Source organism: Esox lucius, chromosome 17, assembly GCF_011004845.1.
Source record: "Esox lucius isolate fEsoLuc1 chromosome 17, fEsoLuc1.pri, whole genome shotgun sequence".
In the NCBI taxonomy this organism is placed as follows: Eukaryota; Metazoa; Chordata; class Actinopteri; order Esociformes; family Esocidae; genus Esox; species Esox lucius.
The window spans coordinates 32,732,902-32,756,105 of record NC_047585.1 but is presented as its reverse complement, the minus strand read 5'-3'; the positions used below and the strand labels follow the sequence as shown (position 1 = coordinate 32,756,105).

The 23,204-nt window shown below is 42.8% G+C and overlaps 1 protein-coding gene across 1 annotated transcript; it reads left to right on the top strand.

Annotated features, from left to right (window-relative positions):
- Positions 1-17,365: 17,365 nt before the first annotated feature.
- On the top strand, positions 17,366-22,060 carry cysltr3 (cysteinyl leukotriene receptor 3). Its single transcript, XM_010881337.3, has 3 exons — positions 17,366-17,632; positions 20,050-20,440; positions 20,579-22,060. Exons 1-3 carry the CDS (start codon positions 17,626-17,628, stop codon positions 21,384-21,386), a joined length of 1,206 nt encoding a protein of 401 aa, XP_010879639.1. The 5' UTR covers positions 17,366-17,625; the 3' UTR covers positions 21,387-22,060.
- Positions 22,061-23,204: the final 1,144 nt, after the last annotated feature.

Genomic DNA, 23,204 nt, shown 5'->3' with positions numbered 1-23,204 from the left:
TTCTCTCAGGCCCGCTAGCAATGAAAACGATCAATTTAATAATAAGACCCATACTTCAGAAAGAGTTTTACATAAAAACAACGTTGAAAAGAATATTAAGTTATTGTTCTACACAACCTACCGTGCACCACATTATGAAAGTAATAGAACAATTTGAAATAGATTTTTATTTCTTATGTACCCCCTAGAGTTAATACTTGATGATAAGCACTTTAGTAGCCATTACACTGTGAATAACAGTTTTTGTCAAAATTGAAGAAACAATGTTCAAGCTTGGTAGGATATACATACAAATTTACAGTGCCTACAGACTTTCTCCACAATTTGTTGTGCCATAGAATTCTTTTGTAATTTTTTATTTTATTTTTGCAAACAATCCACAAATAATATCCACAAGACAAGAGAAAACACCCTTTTAGACATTTGTGTCAATACAAAAACAGAAATATCTAATAAGCATTTAGACCCTTTAAAAAGTGGAATGCAAAGGACTTGCATAAAATCAAACAAAATACAAAGATATATAAATAAAGTATTTTTTTTTAGAATATTATATAAATTGCATTGGTTTTCACTACAAAGTTTGTTTCCAAGACATTCCGATCTTGTTTAGCCAATGAGTGTTTATGAAGTGGCAGCTGTTGGATCCACTCAACCTGACAACTGTGCTGACCAGATCATCACTGCTAGCAGCTGGCAATCCTTATTTTTCTTATTTTTATGCATCCAAACTGACATCAGCATAGAAAAAAAGATCAGCTTCTGAAAAGCAAAGCACTATTTTAAAGAATCTGCAGAGGGGAGAACAAGTATTTGATACACTGCCGATTTTGCAGGTTTTCCAACTTACAAAGCATGTAGAAGTCTGTATTTTTATCATAGGTACTCTTCAAATGTGAATGACGGAATCTAAAACAAAAATCCAGAAATTCACATTGTATGATTATTAAGTAATTAATTTGCATTTTGTTGCATGACATATGTATTTGATACATCAGAAAAGCAGAACGTGATATTTGGTAGAGAAACCTTTGTTTGCAATTACAGAGATCATACGTTTTCTGTAGTTCTTGACCAGGTTTGCACACACTGCAGCAGGGATTTTGGCCCACTCCTCCATACAAACCTTCTCCAGATCCTTCAATACAGACTTTCAGCGCCCTCCAAAGATTTTCTATTGGGTTCAGGTCTGGAGACTGGCTAGGCCACTCCTTGAGATGCTTCTTACGGAGCCACTCCTTAGTTGCCCTGGCTGTGTGTTTTGGGTCGTTGTCATGCTGGAAGACCCAGCCACGACCCATCTTCAATGCTCTTACTGAGGGAAGGAGGTTGTTGGCCAAGATCTTGCGATACATGGCCCCATCTATCCTCCCCTCAATACAGTGCAGTCATCCTGTCCTCTTTGCAGAAAAGCATCCCCAAAGAATAATGTTTCCAACTCCATGCTTCACGGTTGGGATGGTGTTCTTGGGGTTGTACTCATCCTTCTTCCTCCAATCAATCACATTTATTTATGAAGCCCTTTTTACAACAGCAGTTGTCACAGAAACACCCGGCCATAAACCCCAAGGAGCAAACAACAGTAGTGTTGAATTTCAGTGGCTAGGAAAAACTCCCTAAGAAGGCCTAAATTTAGGAAGAAACCTAGAGAGTACCCAGGGTCAGAGGGGTGACCAGTCCTCTTCTGGCTGTGCCGGGTGAGATATTATGAGTCCAATTGGAATAATTAATAAATGCATGTGGGCTGAGTCCAGAGTCTATTTAAATTTAGACCAGGTCAGAAGCATGACCAGATGGACAATGACAGGGACAACACAGGGGAGGGAGGAGGTGGGCAGCTGAAATCGTCAGGTATCGTCTTCATCTGCAACACAACCAGGAGGACTTTGGAAAGGGACAACAACGGGCCCCCCAAACCAGGTACTCCGCAGGTGTGGACCAGGACCTCATGTCCTCCTAAAGTTTAAAACGTGAGGAGACTGGGGAAATTCAGAAAATGCATTCCTCATATCAACAATGATTTATAATGGAGAAGGAGAACTTAGTGGGGAAGCAGAATAGACCCTACTCCCCCAGCACAACAGTATAGCAGCATAAGACCTTGGGACTGAGACAGGGGGGTCCGGCGACACTTTGGCCCTACCACAGGTGGAGGACACGGACAGGGCCCAACAGGCAGGAAATCAATCCACCCACATTGCCAAGCATCAAACAAAGGGACACCCTCCAAACACGGCGAGTGGAGTTTAGACCAAGAAGCTCTATTTTTGTCTCATCGGACCACATGAACTTCTCCCATTCCTCCTCTGGATCATCCACATGGTCATTGGCAAACTTCAGACGGGCCTGGACATGCGCTGGCTTGAGCAGAGGGACCTTGCGTGAGCTGCATGACCTGCAGCTGTGTATCAAATACTTGTTCTCCCCACTCTATCTGCATTTTGATTAATAAATTATGAGATTATGCTCTCTTGGAAGACCAAAATACTGTTTCCTTCCCACCCTCCGTTTTACAGATGTTGATCGACTGACAGTAGTGGCCCAGATGGTCACATAAAATGACCAGCGCAGGCCCCAAAAGTCAGGCAACTGGCATATGTCAACAGAGAGATCGAGATCATGGAACGTCACTGTGGTAACATATGGCCAGAGCAAAGAAAGTTGCTCTACCTTCTGGTTAGTTTTATTTCTTCTCTCCAACTTAACATTCATTCACACACTTTTTTTGTATACTCACATATACTCATTGTACCTCACCGCATTCTTATAAAGTGACAGAACAATTCCTGGTTACTACCTAGGTCAAGGGTCTTGTGGAAGGTGGCCAGCATCACCTGGGTTTGGTGGTTTAATTATCAAATATGGCCATCACAGTCCCCTGAACCCAATTGAAAATTGGTGGGGTGAGCTGAAGAGGAGAGTCCAAAAGTTAGCATCAAGGAAGAAAGACCTTACAGGGTAGTCCAGGGAGTCACATGGCCCAAAGCTTATCTGGGCATGTTCACTCACCTGACAACCTCAGTTAGGTTTTGCAAATACCTGAGCGAGTCACTAGAGAGAGAGATTTACAGGCAAGATTGATCAGAGAAAGGGAGTGGAGAGACAGAGACAGGTTTGTCCATGTCCTCCCAGTGTACCTATGATAAAAATGACAGACCTCTACATGTAAGTTGGAAAACATGCAAAATCGGCAGTTTATCAAATAGTTCTCCCCACTATATATTTTACCTGGTTTGTGAATAGAACATAGCCTGGGTGGCTATGGGAATGTTCCCGTGCTTTCCTAAGGCATTGTGTATGGTAGATGCCTTGCACAGAATTAAGATGGCAGCCAATGATGCCCTCTACTGACTTCACCAACTGGAGGGCTTTGCGGTTCAGCAGCGGTGCAGCTGCCGTACCAGGTAGTAATGCAACCTGAGAGGATGCTCTCAATGGTACATCTGTAAAGGTTGGTGTTTTTGCAGACATGCCAAACTTCTTGAGTCTCCGCAGGAAGCATAGGCACGTTTGGAATATTTTTACCTCAAAGTCTGCTTACCTGGACCAGGTGATGTCATTGATGATGAACACACAGAGGATCTTGAAGTTGGAGACTCTCTCCACTTCTGCTCCATCGATGTGTATGGGGTGGATGATGACCCCCCCCCCCCCCCCTTGGCCGCTTCCTGAAGTCCACAATCATCTCCTCAGTCTTGAAAACCTTTGAGAGGTTGTTTTCCTGGCATCCTGCTGCCAAGTCACTTACCTGTCGCCACGCAATCGTGCGTGAACAGGGAGTACAGGAGGGGACTGAGGACACAGCCCTGAGAGTCTCCAACACTCAGGGTCAGTGCAGAGGAGGTAAGGTTGCCCATTCTCACCATCTGGGGTCTTTTCATCAGGAAGTCCCAGATCCAGTTGCAAAGGGAGGCGTTAAGACCCAGGGTCCTGAGCTTGGGAATCGAGCTAGCACAAGTGTTGAATGCTGAGCTGTAGTCCACATACAGCATCCTCACGTATGTGTTACCCTTTTCCAGGTGGGAGAGGGATGTGTGTGCAGTCACGGCGATTGCGTCCTACGTACATCGTCCGTAGTTGGGGCGGTATGCAAATTGAAGGGGGTCCAAGGTGTCAGGAAGGGCGGAGCAAATATGGGTCCTGACCAGCCGCTCTAAGCACTTCATGATGATGGAGGTCAGTGCTACAGCCTGGTAGTCATTCAGGCAGGTGAATGACTACCAGGTCTATACGTGGACAATGGTGGTCTGCAGACTGAGTCAGGGAGAGGTTGAATATAGAGGTGAAGACATCTGCTAGCTGGTAGAAAACACACCCTGAGGACACAGTCCGGAATGCCATCTGGCCCTGGTGGCTTCTGAGAGTTCACTCTTTTAAAAGCTGTCCTCGTGTCAGCTGTGGTTAGGGACAGAGTGCAGTCGTCCTGGTCCTCAGAAAGCCTCACCAAAGGAATTGTGTAGGTTGCCTCAAACGGTGCATAGAAGGTGTTGAGCTCAGCAGGGAGCGAGGCGGAAGGAGGGCATTACTGCTATTCTTCCCTTTGTAGTCTACGATGTGTCACTGTCTACACCACATGTGTCTGGGTCCAGAGCTGTGGTAGTTATCCCAACTTATCCCAGTACTCTCTTTTTCCATCTCTGATAGCCTTCTGTAGGAAATATATGGATCTCCTCAAAGCCACCAGGTCCCCGGAGCTATAAAGAGAGGACCGTGCTATTAGCTTAGCACAGACATTATCATTAACCCAGGGCTTCTGTTTGGGGAAAGTCCTGACATTGACCCTCGGGACGACATCGTGTCACTTGGAGATACATGCTGAGACAGAGTCTGTGTATTCACCAATGTCCCCATCAGCTGCAACAGAAAACACCTGCCAGTCTGTGGTCTTGAAGCAGTCCCGAAGAGTGGTAATGGATTCCTCACTCCAGCGCTGAACCGCCTGAAAAACCTGTTCTTCCTATTTTAGTAACTGGCAGGTTTTAGACGCTGGCAGGTCACAAGCACAGTGAAGGAAATAAGGTTTAAGGAAAGGTGAGTTTGGAAACAATTGAGGCTGTGTGCTGCCTAAACTAATTATGTAAATGTACCACTGCCAAAATAAATATATGTTGTATCTTCTTTCTTTTTGTTTCGCTGTTGTTTAAAAAAAAACTACCCAAACTCCTTGGGAAACAATCAGTTAGACATTAAGCAGTTAGACATGTGCATATGAAAAGCTTAACTGGAACGCAGATCTGTAGAAATAGTAGGATTAATAATAAATTAGCACTCTGCATGAAAACAGTTGCCAAATTCTGCTTCTGTCAGGACTTTGTAGAAAAGCCTTTAGCAACAATCGTAACATTGAGTCTTCATACAGCCCATACAACGCTGGAGAGGCTTCTGGACGGTCTATGATTTCTTTGAGTGGCCCAGCCAAAACCCAGATTTGTACCTGATTGAATGTCTATATAGTGATCTGAAGATCGCAGTTCACAGTCGCTCCCCATCCAATCTCACAGAGCTTCAGCAGATCTACAAGTACGAATAAGAGAAATTGCCCAAATCAATGTGTGCACAGCTGATAGAGGCATAACCAAGAAGACTCAAAACTGAGAGTTGCCAAAGGCTGTTTCACAGCCATGGATGGCTAAAGTGGCTTTCATCAAGTACTGGACCAATTTGGAAGACATATGCAATCAAGACATCTTTGTTAATTATCCCCCCCCAAAAAAATCTATTTTTAATGTTTAATGTTTCTTATTTAAATGTTTGAAGACAGGATACAGTAGCAACAGAAGCAGGGGTCAGAGGAAAGAATGGAACCCGGATTCCCACCACAGGGGTGGTTTCAGAGGGAAGTGTGGAAACCAACTCTGACCTTCCCTTGGCATTGTATTACAAAATAAATCTGTCTGTAAACTTGACTATAGTATTGCATGTTGGATTTCACACTCATTCAATATATTTGTATATACAGTGGGGAGAACAAGTATTTGATACACTGCCGATTTTGCAAGTTTTTACAAAGCATGTAGAGGTCTGTAATTTTGATCATAGGTACACTTCAACTGTGAGAGATGGAATCTAAAACAAAAATCCTGAAAATCACATTGTATGATTAAGTAATTCATTAGCATTTTATTGCATGACATAAGTATTTGATCACCTACCAACCAGTAAGAATTCAGTCCCTCACAGACCTGTTAGTTTTTCTGTAAGAAGCCCTCCTGTTCTACACTCATTACCTGTATTAACTGGACCTAACTCGTTACCTGTATAAAAGACACTTGTCCACACACTCAATCAAACAGACTCCAACCTCTCCACAATGGCCAAGACCAGAGAGCTGTGTAAGGACATCAGGGATAAAATTGTAGACCTGCACAAGGCTGGGATTGGCTACAGGACAATAGGCAAGCAGCTTGGTGAGAAGGCAACAACTGTTGGCGCAATTATTAGAAAATGGAAGAAGTTCAAGATGACGGTCAATCTCCCTCGGTCTGGGGCTCCATGCAAGATCTCACCTCGTGGGGCATCAATGATCATGAGGAAGGTGAGGGATCAGCCCAGAACTACACTGCAAGACCTGGTCAATGACCTGAAGAGAGCTGGGACCACATTCTCAAAGAAAACCATTAGTAACACACTACGCCATCATGGATTAAAATCCTGCAGTGCACACAAGGTCCCCCTGCTCAAGCCAGCGCATGTCCAGGCCCTTCTGAAGTTTGCCAATGACCATCTGGATGATCCAGAAGAGGAATGGAAGAACGTCATGTGGTCTGATGAGACAAAAATAGAGCTTCTTGGTCTAAACTCCACTCGCCGTGTTTGGAGAAAGAAGAAGGATGAGCACAACCCCAAGAACACCATCCGAACTGTGAAGAATGGAGGTGGAAACATTATTCTTTGGGGATGCTTATCTGCAAGGGGGACAGGACGACTGCACCGTATTGAGGGGAGGATGGATGGGGCCATGTATCGTGAGATCTTGGCCAACAACCTCCTTCCCTCAGTAAGAGCATTGAAGATGGGTCGTAGCTGGGTCTTCCAGCATGACAACAACTCGAAACACACAGCCAGGGCAACTAAGGAGTGGCTCCATAAGAAGCATCTCAAGATCCTGGAGTGGCCTAGCCAGTCTCCAGACCTGAACCCAATAGAAAATCTTTGGAGGGAGCTGAAACTCTGTATTGCCCAGTGACAGCCCCAAAACCTGAAGGATCTGGAGAAGGTCTGTATGGGGGAGTGGGACAAAATCCCTACTGCAGTGTGTGCAAACCTGGTCAAGAACTACAGGAAACGTATGATCTCTGTAATTGCAAATAAAGGTTTATGTACCAAATATTAAGTTCTGCTTTTCTGATGCAATAAAATGCAAATGAATTACTTAATCATACAATGTGATTTTCTGGATTTTTGTTTTAGATTCTGTCACTCACAGTTGAAGAGTACCTATGATATAAATTACAGACTTCTACATGCTTTGTAAGTGGGAAAACCTGAAAAATGTCCCCACTGTAGTCTGTGGTAGGCTATTCAGAACAATTTGTTGCGGAGAACATGCATTCAGATAAGACAAGTCAGGGCATGTACTGTACCATGAATCCTGTCTAGTGTCTGAGATGGACCTCCACTTGTGTGCCTGAAAAGAGAGGTGCTTAACTGCTGGGAGGCAGCAATTTTGAATTCCCATTAGATGTTCAGGACCTGAGTGTCTCCTGTCAGTTATTTGGAAATATTGGAGATATAGCATTGGTTAACACAAGAGGAACAAACAGATTCAGGCAATTGTTATCTACATAGATGTTGACAGTAGGTTTACAAACAAAGGTAAAAATAAAATTCAAGTATTGTTTACATTTGTAAAAAGTTAAAGGGTGACCTTGCCTCTCACCAGACTTTCTGTGGTGAATGTGAGTTGAGATCACAACAACGCTGGATGTTACTTAGGTAACCATCTGACCTCTGTTGTAAGGACTTGGAGTCCTTTCTTTCAGGTCTGTGGAGGTGCACTGTATTGTTATAAGAATGAATGAAGTATATGACTAATTTGAAAATAAAAAAGACCAATTACATACCTCTGTGTGAGTTTCAGGTGAGGTTGGAATTGCATAGGATCTGTTATATGTCGTTTCTGTTGCCAGCCTGCAGAGGGCAGCACATGTTTTGTTTTGGATGAGTTGAGTGCTGGCATCCAAGGTGGCTCTCTTTCAGCAGCTGCCAGAGATCATGCAAGTTTACCACCATGTGAAAGAGCCACTTTAGACAATGCACTACAGCAATACCACTATATTGTACACTAAACACACAAGAGGGTGCACACTGGTAGAATGCTGGGGCCCCTGAATGGCACAGCTGTAAACTCACTGGCTGTCAGCTAGCTGTGTCACTGCTAGATTGATAGTCCAGTGATTCCACAGAGAACGGTGCAATTGGCCAGTAATCAAATATTGCTGCCTTGCCCATGGCCACAGGAAGACGTTTTGAGCAGAGGGTACTGTGGAATTGAACGGATACTAAATGCACTGGAGACACATGCTCCATCAGCCATAATGATGCATGTCTCGCTGACCGACAAACGCATTACTGGAATCTCGTCAGAGAGGGCTGAGGCTGCATCAGTGTGGGCTGCAGCACTCCTAGCCCTTCCCACAGCTAAAGCCTTGCCCCCTCATGCTCTAGCAGCTCCTTGTGGTCGGCTCGGGCAACTTTGAGACGTGATTATATATCATACCGTGATTATGTTGAAAAGACAAGTGTTTAACAAGTGGGAAGAGCGGGCGGCCATTGTTTTCACGGGTAGCAGCCTGAAATGTTACATGGGAGGCCGTGTGGGTCTTCTCTTTATTTCTGGGCAACAGAAAGTCCTGTATGGGCAGACAAGAACAGGGAGAAAATATGTCAGCCTGGGGACACTGAAGATAGACGGATGTTTGGCGCATGCTTTGTGTGTAATCATGGGAATGCTAGTTCAAGAAGAGAACTTGTTAACGGCTTTAGGGAAAATATGGGTCTGAAACAATGTGGTTCCTCACTGTAAAAAGATTGATTACTACTACTTTACTCTCTCCAGTCTAGGATAGTCAACAAAATGTACGTAGTGTACTCTAAAATTTACTCTTCTTTAATCAGCAGTGCTAACATTATCCTAAAAAGGTTTACACTGTATTTCGAGTCCTTGTTACCTAGCTTTTGTCAGTGGTGGACAACATGGACGATGCAGTCAACATGGACATAAACTTCATCATTGATAACGAAGTGGAATTCTTAAGTGTAAAAAAAGAAAATGCACATAAAGTAAGTCACAATATCTCATATTCAAGTCAATAGGCTTAATCAGCACATTAAACAGTGTTATTTAACACATTCATTTGGCAATGCAGAGACCCGAATTCCATAATGATTTTAGTCTACTGGGAGGTCGCCTGCATCTCTAAACACTACACCATTTAACAATGTTGTCCCTCAGAGACACTCGTTCATGGCCTGGCTCGGCTGAAATGTGTGGTCTCGTGGAGGATTTAAGTAGAGGACTTGTTGCTAGAGTGGGGCAGACCCAAAAATATAATAAAATATAAATAAAAGCAATGCACTGCAGAAACAATTACCTTTCCTTTAGTCCCAGTGATGCTCCTATAAAGTCACGCACAGCTGGTCAGGCTTTGATTTACAGAATGTTTTCTCTCTGTAAACAACCCACAGTTGTCTATTTTAGTCTGTTTATGTCTGACGGTAGATTGAGAGAGAGCACCATATCGGGGAAGGCGTGCCCTGGCCCACATACAAAGGGCTTAGGTTTCCAAACTTTCCTAGTAGGAGACAAAGGGTCTGGTAATGTGAAACTTTGCATGATCCAATGAAAATTACATAAAAATTAACTGTAACAAACAGGTGATTATGTCCTGTGATTCTTTAACTCAATCTGGCACAGTCAAACAAGCTAAATGAGTTGCAATTCAAACTTACAAAGTTAACAGCTTTTATGAAAACCATTTGGCATATGTTTAATTAATTCACATTTGTTAACTTTAAGATACGGTCTTGAATATAATTTAAAAGAAAAAGAAAGAAAAAAGAAGGTGAATCCAGAATGAGTATGTGTCACTTTTATAGGGTGCAGGCATTGACCGCTCAACTGCAAGAGGATTAAAGCCTCATTTTGTGTCACTTAAAAAGGGAGTGTTTGGGACACAAAGGGGACAATACATTGGATATAAAAAAGGTATCATAGTATGTTATTTGGAAATACATACAATTCAGACAATAAATTGGAATCAAGCACCTGCAGTCCCATTTTATGAAGGCAGACGTGTAGATATTATGTAGATATTCAGTCTGAGTACCAGAGTATCTTCGGGGCATTTCACCACACAACATTATCAAGACCATAATGTCTTCACAGGGAATACACAGACACTTAAAGTACAAAATATACCAACATATTGCTAACATCACATTTTTGTTATGTTACGGTAATATAACTTACATGCATCTGCTTCAACTACATTACTTCTAGCATGTCCATGTTTTCTCCTGCTATCAGTACTGAAGGTCCTGGTTCTTACCGGTCTTGGGTGGGGGTTGTTTTTCCGGTGGACTGAAGATGGTCTTGGTCGAGTTAGTTCACCTCGGCCAGGCAAGCTGAACTCCTCTGTGTAGGTGCTGAGTTGGGCTGCCATTATTTCCCCAAGAGTCCTAGTATCCACACAGTACCTTTCCTACATAGAGCTCAGTCTCACTATTCGGCCTCATCTGAATAGTACCTGTCGCTTTTTCTGTCAGAGCCGGACTATCACATTTGGGGCCCCTGGGCACAAGAAAATGTCTACAGTTTCACTTTTCACATGGAGCAGAAAGAAACACCTGTATCTTGTATATCAGGGCTGCTCATTCCTGTTCCTGGAGAGCTACCACTCTGTAGGCTGTCTCTCTAATTTTGCACACCTGATACTAATAATGAGCTGGATGAAAAACTAAGTCAGGTTAGTCACAAGTGGGGTCGGAGGGAAAACCTACTGGATGTTAGAAGTCCTGGACCAGGATTGAGCAGCCCTGCTGATGATGGATTGAGGTCCAGGTTTTAACTGGGCCACTCCAGGACATGGACTTTTTGTTTTTTAAGCCACTCCAGTATGGCTTTGGCTTTATGTTTGGGGTCATTGTCCTGCTGGAAGATTAACCTTCTCCCAAGTATTTGGTATCTTGCTGAATTCATCACGTTTTCTATTTTCCAAAGCTTTCCAGGCCCTGACACAAAGAAGCATCCTCAGAGCATGATTCTGCCACCACCGTGCTTCATAATGATGCGTACTGTTGGTGTTGTGCCAAACACAGCACGTAGAGACAGGCCAAAAAGTTAGATTATGGTCACATCTGAACAATCTTCTCAGTCGCAGCCACCCCCTTGCTCACTTGCAAACTGTGACCAAGATTTGAGGTGAGTTTTCTTTTAGCCACTCCCCCATAAAACACACAGTGGTGGGACACTAGGTTCGTGTCTGGTTTAGCCTATTGAGTGTGAAGTTCAGTGGTGTGTAAAGTCATTTTGTTACTTTTGGAGTAAGCAAAAAGTAAAAGGCAATGCTTGAGTGGCAAGGCATGGTAGTGTAGTTCTTATGTTCTGTCAAATCATTTGTACAGCCAGGTTATACAGTAGAACCGCCCTATTTGAAGCCATTTTGAGCTGCTACCGATCCGTGAATTTGAGCTCAAGTTGTCACCGTTAGTTGTCACTGAGAAGTAACCGTGCACATGATGTCAACGACCCGATGATTGACATTTTAGTTTCTGCTGTTTTAGTAGTAGGAATGTGCTGTGTGATTGTATTGCCTTCATACAGTAAAAGTGCCCGTATTTCATAAATGATTGCAGTTCCAGGTACATTTCTACCAAATTGTGAAATAAATGAACCTTTGGGCAACCAAGTGACGTGAATTCAGCCATAAAAGACAGCTCACTGAAAAGACTCAGAAGTTCCATCACTTCGTGCTGTGTGTCAGAAATTCACACGACTTCCTGATGAATCAGTCCATTGTTCTCAGGCATACTTATCATACTACTAGAGGAGTTCATACCTAAAAAAATGTACTTAAAGGAAGTGAAATGACTGTTCATTCAGCAGACTAAGTGTGTGATAGGCACCCCATCCAGTTGAACTGATCATCACACTTGAATGGGTATCTATGTCAAAGTAATTTCCTCATTCTTTTCAGGTGGAAAATTGAAGATGTAATGAATGGACACAGAGCAGGTTGATGGAGGGATGGATCCATGTGCAGGACGTTTATTAGGGAGTAGCAAAGGTATATAGAGAGACAGGCTGGAGCGAAGCCAAAAGGCAGGCAGAAGTTTGGTAACTGGGTATCAATGCAGATCAGAAGCCAAAGTACAGTAGGGGATAATCCAGAGAGGTGGTCAGGGAGGCAGGCAAGGGCCGGGGTAACAAAACAGACTTTCAAAATATTCCTATGACAAAAAAAAAGAGAATGCTCAGTGGTAAACACACAATACCTCATAACGAACAACAGCGAACACAGAAATCATATTGTGGGGAGACACTACAAGACACTGGTGCAAACAATAATGACAAATGAATAGGCTACATTCAAAAACAAAGAAAGAAAACAGGACAGAAAAGGGTACATTCAAGATCTAATGCAAAACCAAACAACACAGAACCTCACTGAAGTGTTGATTTGCCATGTCTTATCTAATAGCAGGGATTTTGTATCTTTTACTGGCTCAGTTTTCATGCTACAATTTTCTATTAATTAGCATAAAACAGGCTATAAAAAGGATAAACTCAGAAGGGAACACTCCTTCTAAACAATATGATTACTTTGGATGGTAGCTGCTCAAGAGAGATTCCTGAAAATATATGAAAGTGCAGAAAGGCTCTAATATGTGGCAGATGTGAGCACACTAGCCTGAAAAAACAAGAGCGCATCTCTTTCTGCCTGGCTCACTTTATCTGAAACCTGAGTAGCAGTCCTTTAACAGGTTCTCCTCTCTCACAGCTCAATGGCCTTTTCTGGCACCCTGAGACCCCCTGCTTAGAGCTCATCCAGGTTGTCTGCTCTCCCGTGACCATGCATCACTCTCATATGTTATTCAGCCAGCCCCTGCAGTTTCTTTGTCCTCGCTGTCCCCACTCTATCCCTCTGTACCGTCCTTACAGGCTCTGGGCTGTTTAGCACAGTGGTCCATTTAAATCCAGTCAAAGCAGACACAATAGAAGCCTTGAAGAGATCAACGGAAGGCAGACCGCAGGGGATAGAACAAGGATGCTGTCATTGGCACCCTGCAAAATATGACCTCTCATTTGTATAAACTGGTAACATACAAAAATCTAGCTCCCAGGTAGCACAGTGGTGCATACTTTCAAGGCACAGAGCTCACCACCACTGTCATGGTTCAAGCCTTGATAGCTGACATGTGGCTACGAAGCCAAGGGGCAAGCCTGGCTGCGATTGTCCACCCTCCTGATTTCAATGGGAGTTCTTCCATTGAGACAAGGGCACCAGTTTTGGGAAGTTCCTAAGGAAGAGCTTAATGACCAGGTAAACAGAGTCCATAACTAACCAGTGATCTGAATTCATCATTTACACTCTTGATTTTTGTTTAACTGATCTATGGTTGGTTTAGAACTCCCTTTACCTGATTTACTTAGATCTTAATTAGATACTTCCCTAAACTGAACCCAGCCGAACCCAGTTGAGTACTTTTACTTAATTCTTTTTATACCTCTGGATATGACGATTGTGGAGGGGAGAAAAAGGGGATGGTAAAGAAGTTTTGTGATTCTGGTAGTTGGTTGCTTTTAGCAATTTTGCATTTAAATGTGATTGATGAAGTGAACATAAAATATATTCGGTTTGGCATCTTTACAAGCATTATACACGGATGTTTGCCTTAACATAATGTGAAATACACATACAAAAATAGCAAACAATTTAGGCCGGAAGCACATGTGAAAAGGAGCTGAGTGACACGGAAGGACTCAGCAAGCTTAAATACCAGGTGGGCTGCAATATTTTTGTTCAATTGTTAGGGTTTGATTGCAAAAGCAGAGAGACCACCATTAGTAATTTTCAGTAGTCCAGAGGAATGTATTGGGACCTGAATACTTCCTATGTGAGGTACATGACATTTTCCAAATGTTTCAGTGCATGTGCCTTCAGGCGTGAATTGCCACATTGATGTTTGCACAGGGTGTTGGCCACAGTCCTGAGGTTCTTTGCAGTCTAAGAGGGAGATACCATGGAGTTGTCAAACCATAGAAGAACCGAGGGGTGAACTGACACCTGTTTATTGACTCTGCCACTGCCAGTCAATCTCAGAGAACTAGAAACTCATTAAAAAAAACTAAAATGTACCTTTTATTTTTGCAGTGGAGGTCAAGCAGAGACCAAAGGTCTCATTTGCGGATGAGCCCTGCATTGACACAAGTTGGAAACAATAGAAAGTATGCTGTGTACCCCCTCCCCACCCCAAAAAAAACAAATAAAAATAAACACATGAATACATCGGGCATATGGACCAACGAAATGAGAGGGCAGAGCCATTATAATGTCCCATATTCAAATTCACCACTCAACAAGAAGTGCCTGTCTACATGGAAAGGGACCGTCTTGTGCTCACATATGTGCCTAACACTCTCAATGCTAATTTACTCCAGCTTTAGCATGTGTGAAATTAGAAGGGACCTGTGCTTTAGCCCCTCCATACGTTTCATGTAAAGTTCACTGGACTCGCCATCCCCTCCTTGCACGCTGGAAAACCAGTGTCACCAGCCTGATGGTGTAACACTGCTCTACTGTTGCACCTGATGGGCCTGGCCCCGGAAAGGACCAGAGAATAACAATGAGGGAGGCCGTTCCACAGTTAAGACCGTTGTCATGTTTCATCCAGAGGAGAAGTCCACCTAATGTGTTGAATATCCGCTAAGGCAAGCAAACAAGTTGATTTATACAGCACAATTTATACATAGAAGCAATTCAGTGTGCTTTACAAAGAAAAAGAAAATATACAGTTACAATATAATAGAAACAAATACTAGAATAAAAACATCACATAGGCAATTCAATATGCTTTACATAGAATAAGAAAATAGAAATACAATAAAAATGAAATAAAAACATAACTGATAGATTCCGTAGTAGATTCCATGCAGAGGCTGTAAAAGCTGTGAGGCTAACAGTGTGGTTATGTTTAAGCACTCAGTCATAGGCACGTGAAAAGAGGTGTCTTTAACCTGGATTTAAAAATGTATACATTTTGAGCATCTCTAAGAACTTCTGGCAGTTTATTCCACTTCTGGTAGTGTCTGCACCCTAACTGCTAAAAGTCAGGGACTCCTTGGTGACCAGCAGCTGTTCTATGTATTTTATACCTGATTTAACCTGACATCTAATCATCACACCATTTATTGTGTTAATACGATAAGCTGCTTGAAAGCAACAACAAATTGTCAAACATCTGATTGTCACCAAGAAGAGTTTTGAGAACATCTGCACTTAGGAACAAGACAAATATTCCTCTGCCAAGAAATAGGGTCCCTGGTGCTCCTCGACTATACTGGCTATATTCTAACTTCCTGTTTACATGACTATCTAACTGGGTCGCTACTGTGCGTGTTGTTTTTAGGTTGTTGTTCTATGCTTTCAATGCAGCATTTTAACAGATTTAACTGGCCATAGAAATGGAATGAATCATCTACCAATGTCACAATTTTAAACATCTTGAAATACTCTAATAGCAGGGATTTTACTCTTCATGAGAGATAACAAGCAACAACCAAGACAATTGCTCACTGAATAGTGGCTGACTTGCTATATGGGTAGCAAGTCTGCCACTTCCAACACTGCCTAAAATAGCTTTTAGGCAGTGTTGGAATTATCTGTTGCTTGTATGATAGTGAAGGATAGTTACTGCTAACTAGGCTGTGGATCTTGAGGCTTTCCCTCTGAAAGTCATCATGATGCAATCATAAAAAAGTAAAAGAATGTAAATGCATGTGGTATATAATTTAGAAATTATAACGATCTGAATAAAAGTGGTATATGATAGGCCTCACAATTTAATTCATTGAGTATAATGACATTTAAAAAATGAGGACAGAAAACAACATTAAACAATTATGCTTGCTATTTAGCTAATAATGAGAAGGGTGATTGCAGAGAGGAAAGCACAACGTAAACCATTGTTGTAGTAGGGAGCTGTTGTGGCTTAACAATACCCATCCTATTACAGCGATAGCAGCTTGTCGGGTAGTGCTATTTTTTATTTATTCATGTGCATTTAGGAATGGTTGAGAAATAATAGAAATAAACAGTAGCCTATCCAATGCTGAACGGGGACAGCTTGGAGTGTCTGTCTATCAGCCCCCCGAACGCACAGTGGCCAGGGTAAACCACCTAGAATAAATAAATAAACCATTTGGCACACATGATTTGAACTGATCATGTTTATGTTTACTGGCAGCAAAAGCTCCATTACAAAACAATTTGCTTAACAATTTAAATATAATACCAGATAGGGGGCAACATTTACAATAGTAATTCACTAAAGGGTAAAGGGAACAATATAGAGAATAATAATTGGCTTACGTTTAAGATGTCATTGTCTTTTTATTGCTCATCATCTGATCGGTGGAATAATTTTTGTTCTTGACAGTGTTCTAAAACAGTATAAGGGAATTCATGCTCTTGTCAGCAAGAAGATGCCTGTTATTCCCCATACATATTTTAATATTTCCAGGGGCGAACTTCCCATAAGGCAGAAGAGACAACTGCCTCAGGCCTCACACTGTCAGGGGCCTTGTGTACCTGACGTAGTTAATGATTATGATCATTTGAAAAACACCATTTCTTTGCTCTAGACACACAAATTAACATCTGGCAGGTTTAAATGATAGCAATAAAAACATATTTTTTGGGTTGCTTCCTCAGTTTACCACAAGGTGTTAAAATTGAGTTGTAGTACTGCATGCAAGTTGTTTTCTGTGGAGGTGTTTTTGCTCTTACTTGAGCGGTTTCTTAAGTGGGGTACTTCTACTTTCACTTAAGTATATTATTATCTACATGTCAACATCGACTCTCAGTACTCCTCTATCTTTGCAGGTGAGGCAGTCAGGCTGTGGAGGAAGAGGTACTCACTAACCACTGTGACATTCGCTGCACAATAGCAAGACTCAAAAATATACATTTCTCATTAATTGGACCGAGGGAGGAGTAATAGTCAACACTCTCTCTCTCTGTATACATTTGCATCTGACAAAGGTCAGACTGATTATAATATCTTCATACTGGCTAAACAAGACCTGAGAGAGGCGGGTCTGTGAGATGGCTCTCTGCCCAGTAATTATGCTGGTTTGGTTCCATGGAATTCTAACACGAGAGAACAGGAGCAGTTAAGAAAAGCAGAGACTTTTACTGAAGACAGTTTGTTACTACAGCGGTTATTTTCAGTGGACTGACTCATGAGATTCCAAATGTGTATTGTGAGAGTAAATGGATTTCTAACAACTATCTACCAGGCCAGCACTGTAGTACCTGTCCCAGCAGTAAAAGTCCACAGACCGGTACTATTTGATGTCCCGTGGACCATGCACTACAGAATGCAGAAGCCTGCTCTGACAGAATGACAAGTGAGTAACTCATTCACACACAGATCAGAGTTAATTGTATATTTAAAATCTAGCTGAAAATGTGAAGTTGAAATTTGCCACTTTGTTTTAAATATAAATATTTTAGAGTATTCTCTCTCTCTCTCTCTCTCTCTCTCTCTCTCTCTGAATTCGAATTTTAGCACTGTCAAAACATGCCGCCTTGATAATAACCCTTGTTACACTGATGCAACTTAACTGTGGATTTAGCGCCACCGCTTATTCTGTAAAACTAATCAAATGTTCATAGACTCATTTAGTATATTGTGTATTGTTGAGCACCCTGTAATAAAACCACACATATAGGGACCATCATTCTACAATGCCATCTCTGCTTCTATGATTCACATTGAAAATGGATTCAAATTGGTCGCCCTTCGCTATTGATTTGCAGGAGACAAATTCAATTATGAATGCCAAGAACTTTATCACTTTTCTCTATAAAATTGGGCATGGAACTTAGTTATTTTTTTCAAAGAACTTAGGGATCATATGCATGTCTCTGTATCCAGTTTGAAGGAAGTTGGTGCAATGACTGGACGTCTACAGTTTATGCTTTCATGCTTGCACATATCATAGATATCCTGCTATTGTGCAAACTAGAGTAAGAAACTTCCTTCGAACAGCACCTAGAAACACAAAAATGCTATCCATCTGTTAATCAGTCTATGAGGAAGTTGATAAAGGGCCTCTAATTATACCTTTAAAGTCTGACTGTGGTAAAGCCAAAATGTGCTAATTATGCTTAAAGCATAAATTCATGCATTTCATTTTGTAAGAACCCCCAAAATCATGCTCCTGTTTTTTTTGTAGTTTGTGAGGAATCCACCTATTGCACAATAAAGGCTAGATTGTTTTTCAACCAGGTATGTTAAGGACCTTTGTTAAGATGCTTACCTACAAGAGTTTCTTGAGTGAAACTAAAATCTATTGGGTGATTTCCCAGTTACAGCTCAAGACCAGTCCTGGTCTAAAGAAAAGGCTCAAATTAGCATCCAAGTTTTTTAGGCATAATCTGAGACCAGAAAACTAATTGTAGAATGTCTTGCACTGTTGCTACTGAAGGGAAATGGAGAGTGGGGTAACCATTTTCAGATATCATATTGGCTTTAATGAGAGTGCTGCTTGACTGATATACCAGTGTGTTGTTGTTATTATCAGAAGGTTTTACTCAGACCAGCAGTTACAACTGCTAATTTGGTTATGGCTTATAACATTTGCATAAGAGAACAGCCCTAAATATTCAGAAGAACAGAACATGTGTTCACCCGAGGTCACACTTCCTTATTACAAATGAATTGTGCTATTTTAGAATGTGTACATACACTAAAGTTTATTCTGGTATGTAGACAGTACAGAAACATTTTCATTCTTATACCCTAGGCCAGAGGTATTCAAATTTGGCCCTCGAAGCCAGTTCCACTCAATTTTTTCATTGCAACCCTAATCCCCTAATCAGGGACTCATTCAGGCTTAAGACACCAGGTGGGTTCCATTAATAATGAGGTAGAACAGAAAACCAGCAGGCTCTGGCCCTCGTAGGTTATGATTTGAATACCCCTGCCCTAGACCCTAACAAGTAAAGGAAATTAGAGAAAATTCTGAAGCATGATAAAATCTTCACGGTTCCCTAACAGACGAATAGCTTCTCTATTTCCTTTTTCTACACACTATCTGGTATCACTTAAATGCAGTACAGAAAATGGTATAGAGGAAGCATTGAGGAAAGAGTGAATGTTTTTCCTAAACAAATTAGTATGCGCCTGTGTCTCAGAAAATGCTGTCATTTTTTTAATTTAACACTGAATCACACAGCAGATCCAAATCAAAAGCTGTTTGGATTCCCCTTAAGTCATTTGTGTGTCTTAACAATTTAATCATACACTTTAATTTAAAATGTGTTCAAGTAAATAACTATAAAATAAAAACAGAGGGGGGCACAATTGGAATATTCAGGATATACAGGATTATACAGGAATACATAGGAATGCTCAGGAATATGCAGGGATATACAGGAATATACAGGAATCCACAGGATTATACAGAAATATACAAGAATATTCAGGATTATACAGGAATATGCAGGAATATGCAGGAATACGCCGGGATATGCAGGAATACGCAGGGATACGCAGGAATACTCAGGAATATTCAGGATACACAGGAATACACAGGAATACACAGGAATACACAGGAATATACAGGATTATACAGGAATACACAGGATTCCCACCCCTGTGGAATCCTCTCCTGCACCTGCTGTGGAGCAAGGCCAACATCACATTAAGAAATCAGTAGGGGAGAAAAATATGGTGAAAAAAACAAATTTCAACTGTCAAAATGTACGATTATCACGGTGTTAATAATACTGATAAGAATGCCTCTTTTTCTCTCCCCAGCTCTGTGGCTTGGTTCTTCCAACTGGTTGGACTCCACCGTTCCCCCAGTGACCCTTCCATTGGGTAACCACACGCCCACAGAATTGACTGGCAACCAGTCATGTAGCAGTGATGATGAGGTCTTTAAGTACCGAGCCTACACTGTCACCTACCTGCTAGTGTTCCCTATTGGGTTTCTTACCAACAGTGGAGCGCTGTTCGTGCTCCTGCGACTGACTCCCAAACGGTCTGCCTCCACTATCGTCATGACCAACCTCGCCCTGTCAGATACATTTTTCTCCCTCACCCTGCCGCTGCGACTGGCCTACTATTTTAGGGGGGCTCGATGGGACCTGCCAGACTGGCTCTGCCGACTTTGTGTGTTCTGCTTCTATCTCAACCTCTACACCAGGTACACGCACAAGCGCACACGCACACACGTCCTTATTCATACACTGTTTTAGAGCCGTCATGACGTGAGTTAATGTTGGTCAGAAAGGCACCTGAAGGACTACTTAATTAGTAATGTCTTCATTCTGCGTCCGTATAGCGTTCTATTTCTGACTTGTCTGAGCGTGCTCCGTTGGCTGGCTGTGCTAAAGCCTCTCCAACATCGAGCCTTGGCCACACCCCTCCGGACCTCACTGACGTGCTTGGGCATCTGGCTGTTCGTGGGTGGATCTTCAGTCCCGTTCCTCTCCTGGGGGACCAGGATTAGGGCGGGACAGACCCGCTGCTTCGAGCCCGGTAAGTTAGACGACTGGAAGAAGATCTTCGCCCTCAGCTACGTGGGTCTGACGTTCGGTTTCCTGGTGCCATTCGCCACCATCCTCATCTGCTACGGCTTCATCATCCGCCGACTGACGGGCTTGACCGGGACCCTCGGCGGCGGGAACCCGTTGACTAGCCCCGAGAGCCGGACGCATAACCATGTGAGACGTCACCGCCAGCGTCGGGCTCTGCATCTGGTTGCCATGGTGATCTGCACGTTTTTGATCTGCTTCCTGCCCTATCACGTGGCTCGCTCGCTGCACCTGCATGCGGTGGTGGGCAGGTGGGGCTGTGTTGCGACAAAGTCCCTGCAGCGGGTTTTGGTGGTGACGCTGTGTCTCGCAGCGGCCAACAGCGTCATGAATCCACTGCTGTACTACTGTGCTGGGGAGTCCTTCAGAGCGTCCATACGCAGAGCCTCATTCGCACGCTCCCTCTCCTCCTCCTTCCGTCAGGGCAGCCAGCCGTTCACTCGCATAACGAGGAGGATAAAGCACTCCTCGCCCACAATGCCAGGCACACCCCTTGCTTCCCCTTTGACTCTTCACTTGCGTGACGCACAAAACCCTGGGGAACACGGTTCATAAAGACGCTGCCTGTGCCACTAGCTACACTTCCCAGTATTTGAGACAACTTACTAACTCCCTCCCCCCACCCCAACGCACCAACGAACACACACACACATACAGGACTGGACCGTCATATCTTTCAATGAGGCAGTACATTGCATCAAGTCAAGTGTACACAGTGTTATTCACCGTTGTTTGGTCTCGTTGCTTGTGCCATGAAACCGGTGAGTCCCTGACGTATCTGCCTGCTCCTCTCCACACTCAACCAGCTTCCAGTTGAACTTCGCTCCCACTGCAAGACTGTGGTGCCTGCCTATGTACCAGAAAAGGGACCTGCCCGTCCCTATCTTTAGGATGTACTCAAACACAAAATTCCAACCTAAAATTGGTACAGAGGTTTAGCTCCTGGTCAGCCCATGTTCTCTGTCCTGATACCCCAACTGTGGAACCAGCTTCACCATGACAATAGGACAAGGTTTGTCAAAGGAGTAGCTTTCTGTCAACATCTGCTTAACATTCAAAAGAACTATCTGATGAAGAATAATTATTTTGGCTAACCAAATTAAGTTGTATGAAGGTTTGGAAAGTCCAAGTTGTTGTTCCAGCAAAGTCTTAGGCTACATACACTGCTCAAAAAATTACAGTGACACTTAAATCACACATCCAGTCTCGATGAACAAAATATGTTAAATATCAAAATCTTTACTACACATTGTGTAATTTGGTGAGAACAAAATGACTTAACAACCATCATTCACCCACCGCCAAACCGGTCATGCTGGATGATGTTGCAGGCAGCATAACGTTCACCATGAAGTCTCCAGACTCTTTCACATCTGTCACATGTGCTCAGTGTGAATCTGCTCTCATCTGTGAAGAGAACAGGGAGCCAATGTCAGACCTGCCAATTCTAGTGTTCTCTGGTGAATGCCAATCGAGCTGCACAGTGCTGGGCTGTGAGCACAGGTCCCACCAAAGGACATCAGGCCCTCATGCCACCCTCATGGAGTCTGTTTCTGACAGTTTGGTCTTTTGGAGGTCATTTTCTAGGGATCTGGCTGTGTTCCTCCACAAAGGAGCAGATACCGGTCCTGCTGTTGGGTTGATGCCCTTCTACGGACCTGTCCAGCTCCTCTTGTGTAATAGCCCATCTCCTGGTATCTCCTCCATGCTCTTCAGACTGTACTGAGAGACACAGCAATTATTTTTCACAAATGGATGTGCCATCTGGGATGTGCCATCCTGGAGGAGCTGGACTGCCTGTGCAACCTGAAAGGGCTGCAGGAACAGCCTCATGGTACCAGTAGTGGACACTAGACACTAGAAAAAACTAGAGAAGAATCAGTCAGGAAGGATAAGGAGAGAACAATTGTCTTTGGCCCCCACATGCAAAACCATTCCCTTTTTGGAGGTTATCATGCTGTTGCCTCTCCAGTGCAACTGTTGTCACTTTCATTTGCACCAAAATTGGTGACAATGATTGACAATCGCTTATGCTTTCTAACTGGACAGATTGATATCCCTGAAGTTTAATTGACTTGGTGTTATACTGTGATAGTTACGTGTTCCCTACATTTTATTGAGCAGTGTATTATGAATATATAATATGTATTTACAACCCTGTTTGTAAATACATACAACGCGGCAAACAAAGGTAATAAAAACAGAATGCAATAATGTGCTAATAAAAATAATACCAAGACAACATGTCAAATGTTGCCTATGGAGCAGCAAAGGGAACTGCACCTCCCTTCCTGTAGGCTGTGTTTAAACCCTACAACACTTCCCATGCACGCCACATTTATTTTGGCCACCCAACCCTCACAGGTGAAACTC